Source organism: Zophobas morio, unplaced genomic scaffold (genome assembly GCF_036711695.1).
Source record: "Zophobas morio isolate AGI-343-1 ecotype UQ-CSIRO unplaced genomic scaffold, CSIRO_AGI_Zmor_V1 ptg000023l, whole genome shotgun sequence".
Lineage (NCBI taxonomy): Eukaryota > Metazoa > Arthropoda > Insecta > Coleoptera > Tenebrionidae > Zophobas > Zophobas morio.
The window spans coordinates 5555524-5581623 of NW_026972128.1; the positions used below are offsets into that span (position 1 = coordinate 5555524).

Here is a 26100-nt window from a genome sequence, read left to right on the forward strand (position 1 = left end):
TCGCAGCTTTTAGTGTTCCATAGGGACACATAGTTTTATGGTGAAGCACTGCGGTAGAAGAGTTGTTTGTGAAAAACTGCCAGGAACCGTTGACATCGCACGTGACCGAAAATATCGAATCATGTTCACGGTTAAACTTATGCACTTAAATCGACTTCCATCACTCAAATAATCTAACTTCAACTCGCCCATTTTCTAGAAAAGGGTATTATTTTAGGACATAATTTATTCATGAGTTTAAGTCATTTAATGTGGCATAAAAGAGTAGTAAAATTTAGTTCGAACATTAAAACCTTCATTCCCAGGTTGAATTTGAAACCCCGTTTGACTGCTGGTTATAAATAGATGTCTTCATTTGCAAACTTCGAGTTTTAAACAGTGATCTGGCATTTTTCGCCGAGATTACTCATGTGTGTTCTGATAAAGTAGAAGAATTCAAATTTATGTTTCTCTATAGCGCAGTGTGTCGTAGAATTCGGGATCTTAATTCTTCCACATTCCGACATTTATCACCATAAGGGACCTTCTGGTTCCTGTCTTTGCAGATCCCTGTTTTTGCGGGACGTGACCGGTGTCTTTTTATGGATCCTCAAACGATAAAATATCCGCAGCGGTCACGTCTGAGGGGGCAACTAGGCCATAATTTCCCTTCGAATTACGTGTTGCGTGATAAAGTGTGCATTTAGCATACAGGGAGGAAGGGAGAGAAAAATAAAAACCATTTTACTTACATAACATGCATCAACGTGACCGAGTAGTTAGAGGAAGTGCAGAAGAGAGTATGAAAAAGAATTGATATGAAGAGGAACGACACTGACATTCATTGAAATTCTTACCACCAGACATCTGAGGCTCGCCCAGTTGTACGTAGAGTAAGACGTCCTTTTCATAGCTGTCTTCTTCGATTATTGTTAATGGGATGGTTTTCCTGGAAAAAATTAAACCTGTTGAACAAGAACGTGAGCTATCTCTTCGAAGAACGTCGAGGCCTTTCAATAACACTCGCTTTAAATATAAAATGAATATTCATGCGTGCGACGATCGAAATTTTATTCGAGCCCTCGGATTTTCACCTGAAAAAGCACGACTTTGCGATAATTCTAATTTGAATCAATTACTTTTTTACGTAACGTCTATACAGCTTTTTGAAATAAATGGTTATAAAAAAAGTTGATCGATGGCTATTTCGACAGAATTTTTTTGACTTGAATCTTGCAATTCTCCAAGTTTTCTCTTTTTTTTTGTTTTTTCAGTTTTTTGATTTGGAATTTTTTTTTCGGTTTTTTAGTTTGTTTATTTTTACAATTTTCCAATTTTATAGTTTTTTTGTTTTTTCAATTTCAATTTTTTCTATTTTCGTTTCTTCATTTTGCAATTTTTCAATTTGCAATTTTTCAATTTCTTATTTTTCTTTTGTTGGTCCAATTTTAACTTTAAGACTACAAATTTTAACTCTTTGAGTTTTTATTTTTAAATTTATCAATTCTTCGATTTTCCAACTTTCGGATGTTTCAATTTTTAAATTTTGCAATTTTTTCATTTATTTCGCTTTTTTATTTTTTCAATTTTACGATTTTAGGATTTTTTCATTTTTCAGTCCTGGAATTTACAACTTTTTCGTTTATTCGATTTTTCCATTTTTTGATTTATAATTTTTCGACTTTTAATTTTTGAATTTCTGGATATTAATTTTTTCAGTTTTTCGGTCTTTCAATGTTACAGTTTTTTGACTTTACCATGTTAAAGATTATATAATTTTTCGATTTTACAATTTTCAGGTTTTTCAATTTTTCGATTCAATTACTCTTTCCTTCTTTCGAATTTTTCAATTCATTAATTTTTTTTTTTATTTTTAAATTTCTCCATTTTTAGTTTTTCAATGCTTCAATTTTTCGTTTCATCAATTCTTCGATTTGCAATTTTTCGGTTTTTCAATTTTTTGGAATTTTAAAATTTTCTCTTTTTCAATTTATGATTTTTAAGTTTCTTGGATTTTTCAAATTTTGTGACTTCAATTTTTGATTTGCAATTTTTTCACTTTTTCAATTTTACAATTTTAGATTTACATATTCCATTTTTCAATTTTTGAGTTTTAAAACTTTTTCATTTATTCGATTTTTCAATTTTTCGTTTTTTAATTTTTTGGAATTTTAAAATTTTCTCTTTTTCAATTTATGATTTTTAAGTCTCTGGATTTTTCAAATTTTGTGACTTCAATTTTTGATTTGCAATTTTTTCACTTTTTCAATTTTACAATTTTAGATTTACATATTCCATTTTTCAATTTTTGAGTTTTAAAACTTTTTCATTTATTCGATTTTTCAATTTTTCGTTTTTTAATTTTTCAATTCTTTCAATGTTACTGTTTTTGGACTTTACAATTTTGTCGATTTTATAATTTTTCGATTTTACAATATTTGGCTTTTCTAATTTTTCCATCCGATTCGGTTTTTCTTCTTCTCGATTTTTTGATTTATTAATTTTTTCGATTTTTAGTTTTTCAGTGTTTCAATTGTTTGTTTTTTTGATTTGCAATTTTTCGTTTTTTCAGTTTTTCGAGTTTTCAATTGTTTATGAATTTTTCGGTTTTCAATGTTTTGGTTTTTCAACTTTCAGAATTTTCAACTTTTCGTTTTTTAAGATTATTCAGTTTCTCGATTTTTCAATTTTTCAGTTTTACGATTTTAAAATTTTTTCATTTTTCAATATTGGATTTTTTCATTTATTCGATTTTTCGTTTTATCATTTTTTAATTTTTAATTTTTTAATTTCTCGATATTAAATTTTAGGCTTTTCAATTTTTCGATTAGATTCGTTTGTTCTTCTTTCGAATTTTTCGATTCATTATTTTTTTTTTATTTTTAAGTTTCCCGATTTTTACTTTTCAATGCTTAATTTTTTCGTTTCTTCAGTTCTTCAATTTGCAATTTTTCGGTTTTTAATTCTTGATTTTTAAGTTTCTAGATTTTTAGTTTTTTACTGTTTCGGTTTTGTTTTTGATTTTTGAATTTTTGGTTTTTTCATTTTTCGTTTTTCCACGTTTTCTATTAAAAAAAGTGGATAAAGTGAAATATTGTAAAAATGAAAACTTTGAAAAATCTAAAAATTGGAAATCAAGAACTTAAAAAATTGAACTGCAATAAATTGAAAAATCGAAAATTTAAAAATCCAAAAATTCAAAAATTGAAATATGTAATGCAAAAACAAAATATTGTAAAATTGAAATATTGAAATTTAAAGAAATCGGATAATCGGCTAATTGAGAAATCAAAAAATTGCAAAATTTAAAAATTCGAAAACGAGGAATTGAAATTCAAAGATGGAAAATTTGAGAAATGAATAGAAGAAGAATTATAAAATCGAAAGAAACATTGAATTGATGAAGGAAATGAAAAAGAAAAAAGTGTGATATAAAATCGAGAAAATGAAAATTAAAAAATCTTGAAAATGGAAAATAAAAATCACAGTTTGAAAAATGAAAAAATTAAAAATTGAGAAATTGAAAAATCGGAAAATGAAAAATAGTAATATCGAAAATTTGCAAAATTCAAAAACTGAAAAATTATGAAACTGAAACACTGAAAAATGGAAAAATTGAGAAAATAAAGAAAATGAAAAATGCAGTGCAGTGTAATACTAATAATAATAACAGGAGTGTACCAAATTTTTGGTAAAATGGATTGATTTAATCAGTACAATAAATTGCCTCATTTATTAATTTTTTTGAGTTACCTGGTAAGTGTAGGGTCATAATATTTTGCATACTTCAGAGAGGATTTATTCGGCAACATTTTGGATGACGGGATAAACGAATAAATTTTGCAAGACTTCAGAGCGTTCGGTTTTGCATTTCAAAGTTAAATCGCAAAATAATGTTATACTATTTTGATTTTTTTTTTCGAAAATCTGGATGTCTAGGGTAAACACTGAAGACGGATTTATAAACCAGATGTGAAGAATTATCTTATTTTATAAAATTGAAATAACATTTACTAATGTAAATTTTTGAATTTTAATAAAAATTCGGAGACGGCCGACAGACAGACAGACAGAAAGAAACGGGAGAACTATTTTTCGTATTCTAGGGGTGATGAAACGTCGAGAAAGCATGAAAGTGGCCAGTCGTCCAATGGACACAATTACAATTGTTCCTTAGCTTACGCTCAGGATGTAAAAATGGGTGGTTTTCTGTCAGACCGAATATAGTAAGTCAGCAGAGTGTTTTTGTAACATAAAGCGTTCGAATCAAAGGCAGTGGCGGAGTATGCGTGATTAAAGTATGATGCATTTATGAGTAAAGAAAAACAAGCATAATATCTGAACTTATATGTAAAATTTAAGTCCATAAATTCCATAATATAAAAGTTTTATAATTCTTTCACCACTTTCTGAAATTCCGACTGATTCGCCTGTTACATCCCTGAAATATATACGATGATTGAAAACAATCAATTTATAAATTTCTCCACATGATTAGCCTGATTCGCGTCCCATTCATCTCGCTACGCCGGCTCCAAATATTAATCACCCCGAATCTCGATTCAATTACGCCACTATCCATAAGAGCATTAAGCGTTTTTGCTTGGACACTAATCGATGTGTCGGCCGTATGGGACCGCGGCGGGCGCTTAAAATAATTGCACATCGACCGGATGAAAACTGAAACCGCCATAAAATTATTAGAATTCACGCAACATTAATACAGCATCCTGAAATTCCTGAAAATTACGATTGGTAGTCGCGACGCGAGCTGGTTGCCATGGCGAGAATGTAATAAACGTTTGCTTGGGAGACGGGACGCCGAAACAGGATAGCATAGGGTGTTGAGATTAAAATGATAAAAGCAGGTAAAACCGTTGTAAAAAATCATAATTTAATATTAGGGGTTATGAATAAAATTTTACGCCACTTTTGTTCGCATTAAGGGAAGGACCAAAAATATTTTTAATATGGTAACTGGATGACGCAAAAACCGTGCTTGTTGGGGCGTGCAAATCCAATCAGCACGACCGACGCTGTAATTTCATACTTGGTATTAACGTTTGTGTTCGGAAAATTTGAATCATTGCAGAGGCGGCAAACACATGGGTGGAACATTTTTAATACGTCACGCACCAACCAAATATTTTTTAATTTTCAAGTACGGGGTTTCTATAAATGATTATGGGTCGAATTGGGTCATGGAAGCGTGCCGCCTATCACTTTGTGTGTTACTAAATTGTCTAAATGGTTCATTTCTTATGTTGTTAAAATGTTGTTCTGTAACATCCTTTCGTTAATGCTTTGGGTCCATTGTCCAGTTTAGAATCATTTATAAAAACCCTGTATAATAGTTGTAGTGGTTTATTTTAAACTCCTTCCTATTAGTTATGGCTGCCAAGTTTTAGCATATTTGGATGATAACGGTGGCAAAAATAACTGGCAAAACATTTGAAAATTTGGCACATTATTTTAAAAAATATTTGAAATATTTTTAAATATGCGCTCGAATAAATGTTTTTATCGTGAGATATTATCATAAAAGTGACCTTAGAACGCAACTGAAGAGCGTTTCGGACATCCGTTTCACACATAAATAATCAAACCTTAAACAAAGCATGAGTCAACAAAAAGGCGAATTTATATTTATTTAAAAACAAAATTCATATCGTTAAACAAAGTTTCTCAAAGTTGTCAAACTTAAAATGAAACGGGTCAAAAGTAAACGGAAGGTTTGTTTTTGGGGAAGAATTATTTAGATGGCGTAACTTTAATGTAATTTAATTTATAGCTTCATAAATTAATATTAGATTTATTTATTGGATATCTGATGACTATGAATCAGTATTTTACTCTATTTATTTCGCAACGCTGTCACTATTATTGCATTTAATTTATCTCCATTCTGTATTATAGCTACTCGTAATAAATGAGACTATTTTCAAAGTGTAAAATATCAGATTTCAAAAAAAATTTCTAATATGCTCATTAAAAATTATAATATGAATTAAAATTAGATATAATACTACAATAGCCGTAAAGTTGCGGGCAAAACGCCATAAATTTTTTAGTACCACGTAACATTTATAATATAATTGAGAAACACATTTTATTTGCTTTTTTACGTAGTTATAATAATGAATCAGCTACAGATACAATCTTTAATGTTGTTGAATCCAATTTAATATCTATCTAACGCGCCCTCTTTGTCGGACACGGTTTTTTGAATTGCCCGTATCTTAAATCAGAAGTGGTTTATTGCATGTGAAATAATCTGATACGCACATTTAGGTTTTTTTCAAGGTTCAGGTACGTCTTTCGTAATAATTAAATACTAAAATTAGTAAAGTTACTCAACTTTGGAAACTCAAGAACAGTATGGATGGAAAAACTTACCAAGGCGCCTGAAAAACTTCCGGTATCTTTCTGTGGATTGTATTTGAAACAATTCGAAAGGACTTTGGGACCCTTGGCTTTTGTTTTTGAAGTAGTTTGAAGGACTCAGGGACCCCTTGTCTTGTTTTTGAAGTAATTTGAAAGAATCTCGGGGTCCCCTTGTGTTTTGTTTTCGAAGTGGTTTGAGAGAATTTCGGAGACTCTTTGTGACTGGTTTCTGAAGTATTTTAAAACAATCTCGGGGATCCCTAGTCTTATTTTTGAAGTCATTTTAAAGAATCTCGGGGTCCCCTTGTGTTTTGTTTTTAAAGTAGTTTGAAATAATCTCGGAGAGCCCTTGTGTTTTGTTTTCAAATAGTTTAAACAAATTTGGCTATCCCTAGTATTGTTTTGCAAGTAATTTTAAAGAAACTGTGTGTTCCCCTGTGTTTTGTTTGTAAAGTAGTTTGAAAAAAACTCGGGGATCTCTTGTGTTTTGTTTTTGAAGTAGTTTGAAAGAATCTCGGGGATTCTTTGTATTGTTTTTGAAATAATTTGAAAGAATCTCGGTGTCCCCCAGTGGCGGCTCGTCATATGAGGCAAGTGAGGCGGCGCCTCACAGCATATATCTTAAGAACAGATTGACTTAATTTATAATTAAAAAAGAGCTTTCAATGCATTTTTAGTTACAAAAATATGTTGAAATGGTAAATCTGTAGATTATTTTTTATTTTTTACACTTTCTGCGGACATTTTCCGTTGAATACTGTACGATTTATGCCCCGAATTCTTTAACTGAAGCGGCCAGACCGTCGGTTCACTTGCGCCAATGAAGCCCAATCACAGACACGGATTTCCATGACTCAGCTGCTATACTCCTATACATGAATTCGCTCGGAACTGAGGCGATATCTTCGATGCTTCTCGGCCAATTTCGGCGGACCCATTAAATCATTTTCCCATTTATTTTACAGAATGGAAGGGGTGCAGGGTGCGTGGGTAATTAGCATAAACGTGAATAAAAGTCCAGGAGCTGGTGTTTCGTGTTTTTGTCTCTTTCATAGGTACAGGGTACAGGTGAGTGAAAAATGAATCCCGAGTACGATATTGTCATGTTGCTTCTTGAAACGCCGTTTTCACGACGAACCGAGTTAGAACGTCGGTAAATTTTGCTAAATATCGAACAGTCAAAACCGTTAACTTCCATTGATAAGCGACTATGTCATCAGTACTACAGGTCTTTTAAACCAGCCTGGTACGAACCATAAACGGCTCTGCCGTAGCCGTAATATTTATGCTGAAAGTCTATATTGTTGGCCGTGTCTACTCTTAGGCAATGTAAAAAACACATGGACGACGTCTCCGGGATATAACGATTTAAAGAATTTCATTCGAAGTGCAAAGTTACATAAAAGTTCCAAAGTACACATTAAAAATTTCATGGGCTTAAAAGATTTAGAAAGGAACACAACTAATGCCGAATCCCTCCAAGAAAGTGCTAGTTTAAACAAAATTTTGACTTGTAAAACATTGTTGATTAAATGTGTTATGGGTGTTAATATTATTATTATTATTATTACTATTATTAGGACCCACTACTGACTGGGAAATGAACGGTATTCAAGCAAGACTTCTATCATTACTAACTACTAAGACCAAGCAATATGCATTAATCACATTAATTTAATTAATTTTATTATTGATAATATCATTGTCAAACTTCTATCATCGCCTCACCACATCAGACAGTCACGAGCCGCCACTGGTGTCCCCATGTGTTTTGTTTTTGAAGTAGTGTAAAGGAATCTCGGGGATCAATTTTGTTTTATTTTTGAAGTAGTTTGACAGAATCTCGGGGTCCCCTTGTGTTTTGTTTTTGAAGTATTTTGAAATAATCTCCGGCACCCCTTGTGGGTCTTGTTTTTTAAGTAATTTCAAAGAATCTCAGAAAACTTCTGTATTTTGTTTTTGAAGTATTGAAAGAATCTAGGGGAGCCCTTGTGTTTTATTTTTAAAGTAGTTTGAAAGAATCTTGGGGTGCCCTTGTCTTGTTTTTGAAGTACATGATTTGAAAGAATCTCAGGGTCCCCAAGTGTTTTGTTTTTGAAGTAGTTTAAAGGAATCTCGGGGATTAATTTTGTTTTGTTTTTCAAGTATTTTGAAATAATCTCGAGGACCCCCTGTGGGTCTTGTTTTTGAAGTAATCTGAAAGAATCTCAGGAACCCTTTGTATTTTGTTTTTGAAGTTTCGAAAGAATCTAGGGGAGCCCTTGTGTTTTATTTTTAAAGTTGTTTGAAGGAATCTCGGTTGAGCCCTTATCTCTGCTTTATGAAGTAGTTTGAAGGAATCTCGGGGACCTCGGTAGGTCTTGTTTTTAAGTAATTTGAAAGAACCTCGTGGACCCCTTCTATTTTGTTTTCAAGTAGTTTAAACAAATTTGGCTATGCCTAGTCTTGTTTTTGAAGTAATTTTAAAGAAACTGTGGGTTCCTGTGTGTTTTGTTTTTAAAGTAGTTTTAAATATCTCGGAGGCCACTTATGTTCTCTTTTTGAAGTAGTTTTAAGTATCTCGGGGACTCCGTGTGTTTTGTTTTTGAAGTAGTTTGAAAGAATCTCGGGGATCCCTTGTCTTGTTTTTGAAGTAATTTGAAAGAATCTGGGAGTCCCCTTGTGTTTTGTTTTTGAAGTAATTTAAAGGAATCTCGGGGATCTCTTGTGTTTTGTTTTTGAAGTAGTTTGAAAGATTCTCGGGGATCCTTTGTATTGTTTTTGAAATAATTTGAAAGAATGTCGATGTCCCCATGTGTTTTGTTTTTGAAGTATTGTAAAGGAATCTCGGGGAGCAATTGTGTTTTATTTTTAAAGTAGTTTGAAAGAATCTCGGGGTCCATTTGTGTTTTGTTTTTGAAGTATTTTGAAATAATCTCGGGGACCCCCTGTGGGTCTTGTTTTTGAAGTAATTTCAAAGAATCTCAGAAAACTGTTGTATTTTGTTTTTGAAGTATTGAAAGAATCTTGGGGTGCCCTTGTCTTGTTTTTGAAGTACATAATTTGAAAGAATGTCGGGGTCCCCATGTGTTTTGTTTTTGAAGTAGTTTAAAGGAATCTCGGGGATTAATTGTGTTTTGTTTTTCAAGTATTTTGAAATAATCTCGAGGACCCCCTGTGGGTCTTGTTTTTGAAGTAATCTCAAAGAATCTCAGGAACCCTGTGTATTTTGTTTTTGAAGTTTCGAAAGAATCTAGGGGAGCCCTTGTGTTTTATTTTTAAAGTTGTTTGAAGGAATCTCGGTTGAGCCCTTATCTCTGCTTTATGAAGTAGTTTGAAGGAATCTCGGGGACCTCGGTAGGTCTTGTTTTTAAGTAATTTGAAAGAACCTCGTGGACCCCTTCTATTTTGTTTTCAAGTAGTTTAAACAAATTTGGCTATGCCTAGTCTTGTTTTTGAAGTAATTTTAAAGAAACTGTGGGTTCCTTTGTGTTTTGTTTTTAAAGTAGTTTTAAATATCTCGGAGACCACTTCTGTTCTCTTTTTGAAGTAGTTTTAAGTATCTCGGGGACTCCGTGTGTTTTGTTTTTGAAGTAGTTTGAAAGAATCTCGGGGATCCCTTGTCTTGTTTTTGAAGTAATTTGAAAGAATCTGGGAGTCCCCTTGTGTTTTGTTTTTGAAGTAATTTAAAGGAATCTCGGGGATCTCTTGTGTTTTGTTTTTGAAGTAGTTTGAAAGATTCTCGGGGATCCTTTGTATTGTTTTTGAAATAATTTGAAAGAATGTCGATGTCCCCATGTGTTTTGTTTTTGAAGTATTGTAAAGGAATCTCGGGGAGCAATTGTGTTTTATTTTTAAAGTAGTTTGAAAGAATCTCGGGGTCCATTTGTGTTTTGTTTTTGAAGTATTTTGAAATAATCTCGGGGACCCCCTGTGGGTCTTGTTTTTGAAGTAATTTCAAAGAATCTCAGAAAACTGTTGTATTTTGTTTTTGAAGTATTGAAAGAATCTTGGGGTGCCCTTGTCTTGTTTTTGAAGTACATAATTTGAAAGAATGTCGGGGTCCCCATGTGTTTTGTTTTTGAAGTAGTTTAAAGGAATCTCGGGGATTAATTGTGTTTTGTTTTTCAAGTATTTTGAAATAATCTCGAGGACCCCCTGTGGGTCTTGTTTTTGAAGTAATCTCAAAGAATCTCAGGAACCCTGTGTATTTTGTTTTTGAAGTTTCGAAAGAATCTAGGGGAGCCCTTGTGTTTAATTTTTAAAGTTGTTTGAAGGAATCTCGGTTGAGCCCTTATCTCTGCTTTATGAAGTAGTTTGAAGGAATCTCGGGGACCTCGGTAGGTCTTGTTTTTAAGTAATTTGAAAGAACCTCGTGGACCCCTTCTATTTTGTTTTCAAGTAGTTTAAACAAATTTGGCTATGCCTAGTCTTGTTTTTGAAGTAATTTTAAAGAAACTGTGGGTTCCTTTGTGTTTTGTTTTTAAAGTAGTTTTAAATATCTCGGAGACCACTTCTGTTCTCTTTTTGAAGTAGTTTTAAGTATCTCGGGGACTCCTTGTGTTTTGTTTTTGAAGTAGTTTGAAAGAATCTCGGGGATCCCTTGCCTTGTTTTTGAAGTAATTTGAAAGAATCTGGGAGTCCCCTTGTGTTTTGTTTTTGAAGTAATTTAAAGGAATCTCGGGGATCTCTTGTGTTTTGTTTTTGAAGTAGTTTGAAAGAATCTCGGGGATCCTTTGTATTGTTTTTGAAATAATTTGAAAGAATGTCGGTGTCCCCATGTGTTTTGTTTTTGAAGTATTGTAAAGGAATCTCGGGGATCAATTGTGTTTTATTTTTGAAGTAGTTTGAAAGAATCTCGGGGTCCCCTTGTGTTTTGTTTTTGAAGTATTTTGAAATAATCTCGAGGACCCCCTGTGGGTCTTGTTTTTGAAGTAATCTGAAAGAATCTCAGGAACCCTTTGTATTTTGTTTTTGAAGTTTTGAAAGAATCTAGGGGAGCCCTTGTGTTTTATTTTTAAAGTTGTTTGAAGGAATCTCGGGGGAGCCCTTGTGTCTGCTTTATGAAGTAGTTTGAAGGAATCTCGGGGACCTCGGTAGGTCTTGTTGTTAAGTAATTTGAAAGAATCTCGGGGACCCCTTGTGTTTTGTTTTCAAATAGTTTAAACAAATTTGGCTATTCCTAGTCTTGTTTTTGAAGTAATTTTAAAGAAACGGTGGGTTCCCTTGTGTTTTGTTTTTAAAGTCGTTTGAAAGAAACTCGGGCACTCCCTGTGCGTCTCGTTTTTGAAGTAATTTGAAAGAATCTCGGGGACTCCTTGTGTTTTGTTTTTGAAGTAGTTTGAAAGAATTTCGGGGATCCCTTGTCTTGTTTTTGAAGTAATTTGAAAGAATATGGGAGTCCCCTTGTGTTTTGTTTTTTAAGTAATTTAAAGGAATCTCGGGGATCTCTTGTGTTTTGTTTTTGAAGTATTTTGAAATAATCTCAGGGACCCCCTGTGGGTCTTGTTTTTTAAGTAATTTCAAAGAATCTCAGAAAACTTTTGTATTTTGTTTTTGAAGTATTGAAAGAATCTAGGGGAGCCCTTGTGTTTTATTTTTAAAGTAGTTTGAAAGAATCTTGGGGTGCCCTTGTCTTGTTTTTGAAGTACATGATTTGAAAGAATCTCGGGGTCCCCATGTGTTTTGTTTTTGAAGTAGTTTAAAGGAATCTCGGGGATTAATTGTGTTTTGTTTTTCAAGTATTTTGAAATAATCTCGAGTGCCCCCTGTGGATCTTGCTTTTAAAGTAATCTGAAAGAATCTCAGGAACCCTTTGTATTTTATTTTTGAAGTTTTGAGAGAATCTAGGGGAGCCCTTGTGTTTTATTTTTAAAGTATGTAGTTTGAAGGAATCTCGGGGAGGCCTTGTGTCTGGTTTATGAAGTAGTTTGAAGGAATCTCGGGGACCTCGGTAGGTCTTGTTTTAAAGTAATTTGAAAGGATCTCGGGGACACCTTCTAGTTTGTTTTTGAAGTAAATTGAGTTAATCCGGGAGACCCTTTGTGCCTGGTTTTTGAAGTAGTTTTACTTCAATTAAGTGCAAATAAAGCTTGGATTCGGACATCGGCGCTCTGGTATACCACGGTTACGGGAGCCTCTGAAAGATTCCCGATTTCCAGATGATCCTATCATCCCCTGCTCAAGATTATTTCTTGGTGCGTTTCTACTATTTACACTATAGGAGATTTATACAGTATTCTTCTGTCATTTTGGAACGCTTTATGCGCTGCAACAAAGCTGGACCCCAAATGTTCTGCTCTAAAACGTTCTGTTCCAAAACGCTCGTACTTTTTGGTAAGTGATTTCACGTAGTTATCGACTGTTATGCAATATCACTTAATTACGAAAGTTTTTACTAATTTAAACTAAAACCGGAATTAAAAACACAATTTCAAAAATTTATACGATTCGGACGTTCTAAAACTCAAATAGTGCTTTGTCCACAGTAAGTTATAGTCGCAATAAAAGCTTTAATCTTAGTGCCTTTCTTTCAACCTATACGGTTCGATATTAAGTCACTTGTCGCTTTACGATTCTTCTTTTTAAAAGCCGTAAAACAACAAAAACAAATTTAAATTCTTTAGGGGCAGTTGCCGTTTTGCGACTCTCTTGTTACATTCTTAAAAGAGTAATATGTATGCGATATCGTTACAATTTAATTTCGTATCTCTGTACGCTTCATTATAATATCCACTAAAGCGAATGAGATTACAGCATAAATGGCCTTAGGGTATTAACCCAATAACAGTTACAACGCGAATCTGGATTGCGAAAATCATTATAGAATTTATCTCGCGCAATAGTTTTCAAATTTATGTTTTGATTACGCACCGTAATTTGGCAGCTCAATTTAGTTAAATTAAAATTTGGGATTATTTTAATAACATGATGTTTTATTAACCAAAGCAAATGGAATTTAATTAAATATTCAAGACCCTGGAGTCGTGTTCATTATCATTTTCATTGAAATTTTGTCTTCATTGAGAATGTGTGCGAATGAAAACGAAGAAAAAGGTTTTGGTATTTCAAAGACGTAAGCTTTGTCAAACTTTTAAAAATTTTCCATTAACTGAAACAAATTGAACAATTTTAGTAAATTTTATGTATAGTTCAGAACTTATTTCATTTGCTTTGTCTGCGTAATTTCGTAATTTAAGTCTTTAAAGTCTTTTTAATTGGCGTTTTGTATTAACTGGAATTAGAACTACGAAATTTTATCAGTAAATAATATCTTAGTGCACGAATGTTTGTTCAATTTCCAACGATAAATTTCTGTGGCACTTGTTAACAAGAATTGTCTATTAAACTGATCGTAAAAATACGAGGTAATAACAACAGTTTTTTCTCTAAGTCTCAAGCGAGCCGTTAAGGGAAAATACCTTAAAATCCTGGCTTGTTAGTTCGGCTTCAACTAACTCTCCTACTCCTGCACTTGTTGTTTATGAATCCGCCTTGAGATTATGAGACTGAGAATTTTATGTTATTCAGTAACTTATCCCGTAAAGTATTCGCCTTCGGAGTTCTCGTGGTTATGTCTGTCTATCCACTGTCGTCTGTCTGTGTCGATTTTAATTAGACAGATAGTCTCCAAAACTACTGGACCGATGTTTGCCAAATTTTATATGTATATTAGGAATATCATGTAGATGGCAAAACTCTGACCAAAATTTGTTGATGACGTCGCCTCAATTTTTTTTTAGTAAACGCCACATAAATTTTCTTAATAAAACGTGGATACACTGTCTCTTAATAAGTAATAATATTTATGTTGTGTATTATCTTGTTTTAGAAAAATTAAAATAAGTTATAGTTAAAGTTCTATGACTTCTGATTGTAGAGGGTACTGAACACTTTATTTTATCTAATGATCGAATGATATAAACGGCTTATGAGAGTTAGAACACGAACTAGAAACCTTCTGCAAACTGATTACACCGATAAATCTGAAATGTTCTCTTCAAGTTCCCGTCAGAAGTACGAGTGATATCTGAATTATGTATTAATCGACTGTGTTTAAAGGTCAGTAAAGCTGTACGTTAACTGACCGTCTGTAATAGAAAATTATTGATAAGTCTGATAATAGCAACGAGTCTATTGTTAGGTTAAGTAAATGCAGTTATGCGAAATCAATATTTCTGAAGACTTTAATTTAAATTTTAATAACGTAGTGGAAATACTAAGAATTCTGTCAGACATCGAAAACTAATAAGGTTAAGAAGTATAAGAACTTTTTCCAAGAATATCTAAAAAGCGCACTATCGCGTCGTCACAGATCAAAAGAATCTATCCAGATTTTCATATAGGTGACATAGAAGTACGACAGACAAAAAGTAAAGCAACTCCCTTGAGTTTCTTTGATCTTTCAAGGTACTTTTACGACGAATAATCTCACGCGACAACTCCCTAAAATAAAACTTGTAATAACTTGCGTGACTGCAGTGTTACTCGCTATTACTTGTCGAATGGCTTCTCTGTAATTATTACTGAAATTAACCCAAAATCACTGAAGTTAATGGGAAAATAATGTGCAAGTCTCGACAAAACCGAATTACGGTTTGACTCTGAACATGAATTCACACACATGCGGCCGAAATTGATATATAAAGCTGTGCTTCGAGGATAAAAGATATCGCCGATATCCGTTAATATAAGTTCGAATACGCATACTGAATGCCCATTATTTGCTTGCTATCTCTGGAGGCTTGCGGAGCTCGTTTGTCTTTTTGAATAAAACGGAATATAGGGCACGATTCCCGAGCCAATTGACCAGTTGAACGTTCGATATTCAGACAATTGGTAATTGCTTTATTGCTGGAAATCAACGGATTGTGGCTTGAAGTTGGACGGTAAAACAAACAAGTCGGAAATTAATTTTTGGGTGTTCGTTTACAAAGAAGTATGAAATTGTTTTGTTGTTAAAATTATATTTAGGATAAAGACTTTTTCTGAACAGTTTCTTATTGGTAGTAAACATAAACTTCATCCAATATTAGTTCAATAATCACACTTTAGTTATATAAAAGCTTGTTATTGAGTTGGCAAAACTGGCTTTATTGCTGCTATAAAAATAAATCCTTGCTATTGCCGGTCATAAGGGAAGAAAATGTCTTTACCCATACAATTTTTCCAGGTGCTTATACACAAAGTGACTTCTCTGAAACTGATACCGTGGCTTACAAAAGTTTTGGTGATTGAATTGTTATTCATGGTTCTATACAAAATACTAACACATTGCTGCCAATGTAGAGGAATTTCCCTATCCTCTCTATTTTTGGTAATAACCGACGACCGCACTGCTCGTTTATTGGATAATTTTAAATTATTGATCATCCTACCCCAATTTAACGAAAGATGTTTCCTTCGAAACCCTTCCACTAAGCTCCAGCTCCATCCACCAGCCCTTCAAACATAAAAAGACCCTTTACCTGATTGCATTTGCAAAATATGATTTTCTATCATTTGATTTTCCTTTTCGAAGCACCACCAACCTCTGACCTCTCCATATGCCAAGCCCTCGAATTCTTATCACCTTAAACCGAAGCCCGCTAAAACTTTCACGACATTGATATGCTCAACCCGGCCGTTTTTCATTTTGAAAGCCGTTTCTGGAATTAAACTGTAAATATTTAAAATAACAAGCGCATCCCTGGGGTCAGTGGCGGCTCGACGTAAGGAACAAATGAAAATTGCACTCTCCACGATTTCATAAAATAAGGAAATTATTAATTAGCACGATAAAGTACATATCTGAGTTTGATAATTTAGTAGATCGCAAATTAAATCTTGTCCGGATGAATTTGAAACGGACCGGATCGCGCAGAATTGCAGATTTCGCCTAATCATCCCCACCAACAATTTGATGACGTTACCTCAAAATTGTGCGTGGTAAATGCTATTCAATTTTATAAATTAACATACCTGTGCTTTATGAATCCGCTTTGAATTTTTGTCTCCGCATCTTGACATGTTTTAATTTAAAAAATGCAGTATCTTGATAATCCACCTGTACCGCCCCTGAAATAAATACAGGATGGGGTGTGTGGGCCAACCCTTGTGACGTGATCCCAGTACGAGTCGACATCTTAATCAAGTTCCACTAATTACAAATTACATTACGCGTTTACACCCCATGCATTTTGTAAAGCTCGATTACGTGGAAATGACGGGTAGGTGCGCAAATATTTGCGAATGTTTACGTTATCGGGTTTGTTAGCCGGGACCGTTCGTTATCATATTTCTTGACACTTGGATTTTGATTTGTTTAGAGTTCTTGCGGGTGCTACACGTGGCAAATTATTTTTAAGTTATGGGCTAGACAAGGACCGAGATGTTCGCGTTTATTGATTTACAGATTGTGGACAGATATTCAAACATAATTCATCCGCCCTGCTAATTTATTGTCGTGGGCTTCATCCAGAATTTTATGACGGACTAATCAAGAGGATTTGTACATCAATCAACGGTCCATAAGGGTAATGAGGATATAACGAGAATGGTGTGCGGAATTACGATTTTTGTTGGTGTGGTTGTGGTTAACTCATTCTGAAGTTTCTTTGTTAGGGTGGAATTATTAAATTCGTTGTTTGTCTGGTTGTATTCGGGGTAATATGCCCCAGACACGACATGTAATTTTCGCGTTTTATCTGTCTTGTGAATGTAAATCCGATCGGGCGGGAAGAAAACAGATACCTACGGCATATTTTTAAGGTAAAATATATATATGTGTATTAGGTAAACGGCAGTCACATGACATGATAGAAATCAATTATACATACATTTTTGAAATATACTGTATATAATTTGTCAGTGAGTTTTCACTTGCCAGAAGATGAAGTTTTCAAATTTTCTTTACTGCCACCCTATTAAAATATAGGAGTCGTTTTGTATAATACATAATCGGTGTATTTTATTTAGCATTCGCATGAACACGCTAGACTTGTTGACCACAGTCTAGTGTCATTATCACCCACATTTTGTTCGATTCCATTAACTCAGACAGGCGTAAATTTGTGGTTATTCGAAATTTAATCTACAGGATAATGAAAACGATTGTAACACGTACATGTACATGAAATCCTCTTGCAAATGTCTATTTTCTCTTAGCAATATTTTTGTTAAAATAACGCGTTTTTCAGAGCAACATATGGGTGTGAAAGCTGCATTCTTCTTTGAAAAATGATTGAACGGGTTGCGCACACACAATATCGCCTGTATCGAACCAGTTATTTAGGTTAGATGGAAGCTAATTAAACTTCCTGAAATATATCCTTGTCCTGTACTATAACACTCTTAATGAATCTCGCTCCTACCCACAACTTCAATTAAAATTTATAGTTTGCTCACGTGTACTCAACATATTTTACAATCCCTAAAGTCGTTTTGAATGGAACCGAAGTGGTAATTATCAAATTATCGAAGCTTTCAGTGGAAATTAATCGTCCTGGAAAAGGAAATAGAAACGCTTGCCTCAATAAAGGTCGAATGCTGTCGGGAAATTCCATCAAGACTCGTCGCTGTTTTTTCTTACAGAATAATGCAATAAGAAGGGATAGTGAAATTTCTGTTGCGTCGTGCATTCACATCGCAGAAAGTTGAGCCTTGAGAGACTGGCAAAAATGACCCAATTTACTCAGATACCTTACATCTTAACTTAATTCTTCCGGTGTTAATTTAATTGTAGAAAATTGGATCTAAGTTTCATTGCAAACATAAAGACCATTTAAGGCGGCCATAATTAATGGCGGTCGTAGAAAGTACCACCCACTTAAAATTTTCAATTAGCGAGTGGAAGCCGTAATGGTTGTCTAGGAGAAATTGCCACAAAATTGTGAAGCGAGTTTATGGTTGGGAAACTAATTGACATAGTCTGTAGATATGTTTTAGGTTGGTCGCATTTTTTGCGAAGAAGGCTAAAAGATAATAATGGCTGTCACATATTATTACCTTTTTTGGAGTCTCAGAGTTCACGAAGTAATATTTCATTGTTATTTTAAATGAACATTGTAGGGATGGTACAAGCAATTTATTGTTATATGTGTGTTGGGGATAAGGATGTCGCTCGAGCAGTCTTCTCGTCTCGGGTAGACAGGAATGGCGCCCTCTGTGTGATCCGCTCGTCATAGAAGGTGTGGCGTCGCTCCGCGTAATCGCGGCATTGACCGTCCGTCGTGCAATTCGTACTTAAAGTTAATTATTAAGCAAAGGTAATTCGGTATAATAATGAAATTAATTCCTTCGTCGAACTTATTATATAAGTAGTTCAGCTTTTTTGTTCCGGGTCTCTCAAATAAACTCAGGGTCTATAAATCGTCTCAAATTCCGAAATGGAGACGATGTGGGATGTGGTCTTCAACATGTTGGAAAAGTTTAGTTCCAGCATTTCCTGACGCGGTAATTAAAAATGCTCAACTAAGCGAATTCTAATCATTCTGCGCTTATCAGACCCAGTCAACCTAAACTGCAAGAGATTCCGGAAAGGAAATGCTAATGGATGTGGCGACAGCGTCAGTCTTGCCAATTTGATGTTTTTTATGTTTTGTAGTTAAAATTTTATTCCCTTTAAAGTAATAATAATAAAGCTTTATCTCAATAAATCTTAATGGAGAGCTAGAAATTAAACGAAATGGATGTTGTGCGCTAGACTTAAATGTTCGCCAAGACAAACTTACCATGTTGGCGTGTCTGTCAATTCAACAATAGCTTATTCGGTCGATTTCCGATTTTAGTAAAAAAACGATTGGGTTGGACCTACCAAAAACAGGTGCATCGATTTGCTTAAAAAATGCTTATAAGGTGTCTACAAATAAACAATGTTTTTCCAAAATTTTACTCTCTTAATTCTAATTTTACAAAAGTGGCTAAATTTGGAGTATCTAACAGTACCACTACACGTGTCAGAGTAACTAGACAACAAATACACGGCTTTATTGCCGAATTTTAAAATTAGATGCATGTACATCTGCATTACATTAATAGCTACATAAAATCTTGAAAGAAATTTAAGACATTGTTAGCTTAAAGAGTTTTATTGTGATATTTTACAACTATCATAATTTATTGCATTTCGCGTTCTATTCCAAAGTTAACAGTGCAGAACTGTCCCAGTCACATCCTGCGGTTACTCGTCAAGTTCCCCAAGGTGCTGTGGTCGCCCCATGCCTATTCTTCCTCTAATTATGACCTGTCCAATTTCAGATTTCGCCCACCATTGCGCCGCAATTATCTTTGCAATTACCCAAAACCAAGCAATTCGGGCAGTGGGGACCTTTCACTGTCCTCCCGTCGGAACATTTTCCTCAGTTGCATAATTTTATTATCTCGGAATTACCACAAGAAAGAAATAAAGGGAAATTTTCGTTGTGATAACGACTCACTAATGATAAAAGTTTCATGTTTCGGCTCCTAATTTTACCATTTCACACAGTGGCGTAACGTGTTTTTCGTACGATCGATACCAGTAAACAAGCAAATGGAGTATAATGCCAGTAAATAACAACAAATTATTATTTAGTCTTCATTCGTGCGGTGGAATGTGGACTGATATTATTATGTAAACGCCATTTCCATTTATATTTAGACACTGACGACGGCATAAATTTGAATTTTCTTCCAAAGTTTGTTTTCAATTTGTAAACGGTGCAGATCAAAGAGCAGACTTTTGTTTTCGGAACGTTATACAATTTTGACAAATTGTTTAGGAACTCGGAACGGGTTATTAGTAACAGTTTATTGTGGCGGAATCGGGTTGGTTTCAATCACTTTTCGGAACTTTGCTATTGAATTAGGGGAATTATTGACTGGCGGCGATTCCATTCCGTGATTTTATAACGTCAGGAAAAATAATAGAGCCAGACAGTGCCAACAGGTGCAGTAAACTTTGAAGTATATTAGCCGGTAAGTAGTTCGAGGCGCAGTGGGGAGCCTTAATTTAACGTTTAAGAGCGATCACCATAAGCCAGTTAATATGCGAAGTCTTTGGGGAGTTGGCAACCATGAACTCTAATTTAGTTTGCATGTTTTGTGGTGGTAAGTAGCAGTGGCGGAGTTATGGAAAGGACCAAGGGTCCGTTTAATGGGCTAGATTGTTATATATTGCTAGCGATGTTGCGAAACAGGCCTGGTTTCACCAATATCGGTTACTTTTAATTAGTGCTACTAGAATATACCCCATACAAGCCATGGATAGTGGGGGAACATGAGAGACAACATTTACAACTAGACCAAATAACGAGTAGATTCATTGTCACTGCACCATCTGTCGTTTGGATTTCCATGTTTCCTTCAGTAAATATCACGAATATTTTTTAAATAAAGGTTGAAACTGATTTTAAATGTAGTAATTTCAAAATATTGACGTATATATGTTAAATTATTCAAAGTACATGATGGGTTCGAACCGCAAACTGAAACGCATACTGTAGGTGAGCAGCAAAATTATGTTAAAATATACGGCATTAAATTCTTCATTTAAGATTTATCGGCAAGACTTGTAAACAAAAATAAGCATGTTTGATTTATCTTCTATATAATCGGCTTATTTACAAAACGTTTGTTGCAAGTTAATGATTTATATGTAACATATATTTTGTGCATTGTTTAGAATGGGTAGTAAATATTCGCTGTATAACTGAATGAAAAAATATATTTGTTTTACATTTGCTTAATTCCAATTTATAAACTTGAACTTCCGTTGAAACCGTCTGCATTCCAATAACTCGCATTTTTAAAGGATCTACAGCTCATTTATTTTCACAAATTGCCATTTCACTAATTCAAATCATGTAATAAATTGTGCAGTGCTGAATAATTTAAATCTTCAAGATCTACATCTATTGTTCGTTCCGCAAACGTAAGCAATAAATATTTGACAACGCTCTTTGCCTTTGAGGTATTTTTTTTTATTAAACTCGAGGGATAACTCGCATTAACTGAGATATATCGCATTTACGCATTGTTTGAGACACGATTTGATTTCAAACACACGTAATTAGAATAAAAGACTTCTTATTCATTAAATTCATTTTTAATTTTTACATCTTGAGCGGAAACTAAGGAAGTATTGTAATCGAGTCTATTGGGCGAATGGCTACTTTCATATTTTCTCACCGTGCAAATGACTCCTAGAGTAGAAAAAGTAGATCTCCCGTTTTCGTCTGTCTGTCTGTCTGGTATAGTAGTGGGTTTTAAATTGTATAAAATATTATACTCCTACGCGTATAGTTTATGAATCCGTGTCAAGTTTTTACCCTCCATATGCAGATTTAAAAAAAAACAAAATTGTATAACATTTTGCAATTTAATTTTGAATCTGCAAAACGGAATCCTTAGAAATTTTGTAGATGTTTTAAAGTTATCGTAAGATATAGATTTATTTACTAAAAAAATTAATTGTCCTTTTTTTATCTACGTACATTCCATGTTTATCAATATGACATCGACTTTTCGTCCAATAAAATGAATAATCAAAAAGAAAACGGGTGGGTGGGCGGGGCCACATTGAAGTTTTTTCTTCTTCACATGCATAAATAGAATTCAATTTTTATCTCACAATAAAGAAAATAAGCCAATGACATTCAAAAGCAGAGGTGGGTGGGGTAATGTTTAACTTTTTTGTCTACATTCCACTTTTTATCAATAGAAAATCCACTTTACAGCCAATAAAATGAATGATCAAAAAGAAAAAGGGTGGGTGGGCAGGGCCACATAGAAGTTTTTTCTTAACCAGACTTATAATTGCCTTAATAAGTCAATGAAATTCAAAATGGGGTGAGGTTAGTTTGCCTTTTTTGTCTACATTCCATTCCTTATAATATAAAATACACTTTTCGTCCAATAAAATGAGTCAGCAAAAAGAAAACTTTGCCACTTTGAAGTTTTTTTTTAAGTTAGATTTGACTACTTTCTGAGTTCAATCTTCATCTTACAGTAAAAAATTGGCCAATGAAATGAAGACACGGAGATGGTTGGGATAAATTTTACTATTAAAAATCAAATTTTAACAGGAATAGAAGCGTAATGACCAAAACTTAATGAAAATTTGTGTAAGATTCATGTATCAACTTCTTCAGAATTCGGTAGATTTTTGATAACTAACAGTACCGCCGCGAATTCTCCCATAGAAAATGTAATCCTTACGGATTTTGCGCACTGCCAGATCAAAGAGGTACGAACAATAGATAATATCAAGAGTACATAAACTGGCTTTCTAAGTTGTAAATCCTTGGTTATAAATTTTATCGAATTATTGAACCCATATTGTAGATTGAATAATTAAATTAGTAAATCAAAATTCTCAGTGCTGTTCTCAAGCTGTGAAACATTTTTAAAATTTTCCAGTAGGGTTTGTTTACACGTTTCACACCAAAGTCTTTACTAGAATCTGCTGTATATTTTCATTTTTCAAAAATATCTTCTGTATGTATTAAACATCACCTGCTACAATTGATTCTACAAACACTGGCTTCAAACTTTTTCAGAAAATTCCTGTGATGCATTATTATATGCACACTTTACACGTGAACATATTTCCGACATTCCACCTAAATTAACGCGTTTCCAACTATTTAAACAACAGTTTAAAAACAAACGATACCACGTAACCCTATTTTTAACCTTCAATTATCGATAATATCAAGTTAATTGCGCCGGCAATTACGTGAAAACGCTGTCACATATAAACAACCTGAATAATTTATGACCTTTCCCTAAAAATCTTCAATATTCCCTCTAATTGAAAGACACACTAAATCTACTCTGATATGTCTTATTGACGCGACATTAACGACCCAGAAACAGGTTCGGGGTTTCTGATTTATCACTCTTTTGTCACGCTTCCCGTTCTCCAAGATTATCTACAGGCTATAGATTAAAAGCATAAATTTTACTAGGAACCCTGGAACAAAATTGGAGTGGTTATCATACGATTTTTACTCCCCGAGCGGCAGTCAAGAATCACTTTGAAAGAATATCTAATTTAATGATTTTGTTCCTAGCTTATTACCGTCATAAAACACGAAAATGCAGAATTTAGGGCTCATTTTGAAACTACCGAACTGATTACTGGAAATATCTTCACAGTTTTTGTAAGTGTGCATCACAAATCTAATTCATATGAGGTTGCTTCGAATAATTGCACCCCACTGTGCCTTATCGTGTGCAACATTTGCATGTCAGAGCACGAACTTTTGAAATCGAGGGTGATCCGTGTTTGATATCGCGATTAATGGAAAATGAGAGGTAAATTGTTGAAGTTAACGACACGATAGACTTGAGGTCAGAATTCTCGTACTTTTTTTTTAATTAGGTGGAAAGTATGGTTGTGATCAAGTGCTTTGTTGAAAGTGAGCTCCTGATGGGATTAATTAAAACTGATTCATGTTTAACAGGGATTATGTGTAATCAACAAATTATTAAGATTGATTATGCCCAAAGTTACTAATGCAGTCTAACCCTTTGAGATGATTTATGATTTATAGAGGGCAAAGGTGATTAAGTTAATGAGGAATTATGGGAGGTATAAATAGGAACGTGAGTTGAAATGACAGAAAAATATGGTGGATTTATGACACTAATTTGATAATTCATCTAAAAAATATGTAGGCCCAATCTAAAACTAAAAAAAAAAAATGTTTAGCTACACTTGATTAATATTGAAAGTAAATTAGGGATAGGCTACTATTATTGTTGTAGATTATTAATAACTATAGAAAGAATTGTGACTGTCCCATTTCTGTTAAATTAAAAATTAAGGTGAATTCATAAACTGCAAGTACCGGACTGTTTTTACTTCCCGAGCGTAAGCAAAGGAAGTATTGTAATCGAGTCCGTCGGCCGACTCTCTACTTTTACGTTTTCTCGATCTTTCATGACCCCTAGAAGACGAAGAAATAGGTCTCCCATTTCCGTCTGTCTGTCCGTCTGTCCGTCCGTCTGTCCGTCCGTCTGTCCGTCTGTCCGTCTGTCCGTCTGCCGTCCCGGATTTTTATTAGACTCGACCGATTGTTGTGAAATTTTGTACTTATATTAAGAATATCAGGTAGATGGTAAAACGCTAACCAAAATTTGTCTAATCATCCCCACCACTAATGCGATGACGTCACTTCAAAATTGTACATAGTAAATGGGTTTTCAATTGTATAAAATAACATAGTCCTACACATGTAGTTTACAACTCTGAATCGACTTTTCACCCGAAAGGTCCAGATTTTTGGAAAAAAAATCAAAATTATAAAACAACATTTTGAAATTTAATTTTTAATCTGCTAACCAGAATGCTTTGAAATGTTGCAGATGTTTTAAGGCTATAAAGAGCATCATAAACCTTTAGTCAAAAAATATTTGCTTATCCCCTCCAAAAACTTGATGACGTCAGCTCAAAAGTTTGTGGAATAAATCATGTCTAAAATGTACAAAATATGATGAGTCTGTACTTGTGATCTATCACTCCATTCATATTTTTTGGATTTGCATATACAGGGTGACTCAAAAAAATTAATGAATGCGTAAATTTATTTTACTGATTTACTCAGAAACTACAAAACCGAATGCTTTGAAATCTTGCAGATGTTTTAAGGTTATAAAGAGCATAATAAATTTTGAGTCAAAATATATTTGGTTATCTTCTACAAAAAACTGATGACGTCAGCTCAAAAGTTTGCCGAATAAATCGTATCTAAAATGTACAAAATATGATGAGTCTGTACTTGTGATTTATCATTCCATTCATATTTTTGGATTTGCATATGCAGGGTGACTCAAAAAAATTAATGAAAGCGTGAATTTATTTTATCGATTTAATCAGGAATTACAAAACCGAATGCTTTGAAATCTTGGGAATATTTTAAAGTTATTATAAGCATGGTAAACTTTTGTTCAAAATGTATTTGTTCATCCCTCCTAAAAAAATTGATGACGTCACCCTTAAATTTTGCTGAATAAATCCTATCTAAAATGCAAAAAATATGATGAGTTTGTACTTGTGATTTATCATTCCATTCATATTTTTTAGATTTTCTTAAGAGGTGGTTCAAAAAAATTAATGAAGTCAATTTATTTTATTGATTAAATTAAAGGCAACACTTATTATTAGTATTACACCCCAACCAACCCAATTTGGTAGACACAAAATTTGTTAAAGGAAAAACTCGATTGAAACATAAGGGTAGCACGCTTATTTACATCGATTTTAACATTACAGACCTGCATTTGTTTTATGCGCTCACTTGGTTCCGCGAATATGAAATAGACATGTTTATAATCAACCAATTGTGAATTTCACCGTCAAGAATTAAAATAAAACCCAATGTTTTATATAATAAGCGGAAGTCGAAGCAATAAAACCGATGGTCGTTTTGTTTACAGTTTCTCTGTTTGACTCTCACGTATGCTGTTACGCTTGTCATCTTAAATTAAGAATGTTTATACATAAACGATTTTCAGTTGCCTTTCATATTACTAGACAGCGGATTTTTGTCGGGCTACGTCACGATTATAGGTGGGGACGCGCTGGATCGCCGGGACTCAGTAGCGGGTGATAGATAATCACTGAATTTAATCAGTACCAATTCCATAAATATAATTAACGATTTATTAATCAAACGGCTAAGTAAATGAGAACGGGAATTAACAGCAGAGTGCAACGAAACAGCGTTATTCTAATCTCAAATAAACGAAGTGCAGTCCGCAACCGCAATGAATTCGCATCCCGTACGAGCCGTA

The 26100-nt window shown here is 33.8% G+C and overlaps 1 protein-coding gene across 2 annotated transcripts in view; it reads right to left on the reverse strand.

The window, feature by feature from the left end:
• The window catches only part of LOC135134577 (sodium/calcium exchanger Calx), a 133934-nt gene that overhangs the window by 31404 nt on the left and 76430 nt on the right, over positions 1 to 26100 (reverse strand). For both annotated transcript variants that reach the window (XM_064063277.1, XM_064063276.1), the window contains exon 3: positions 837 to 928. In XM_064063277.1, coding sequence (XP_063919347.1) covers positions 837 to 928 — 92 coding nt within the window. The remainder of the gene's footprint in view (positions 1 to 836; positions 929 to 26100) is intronic.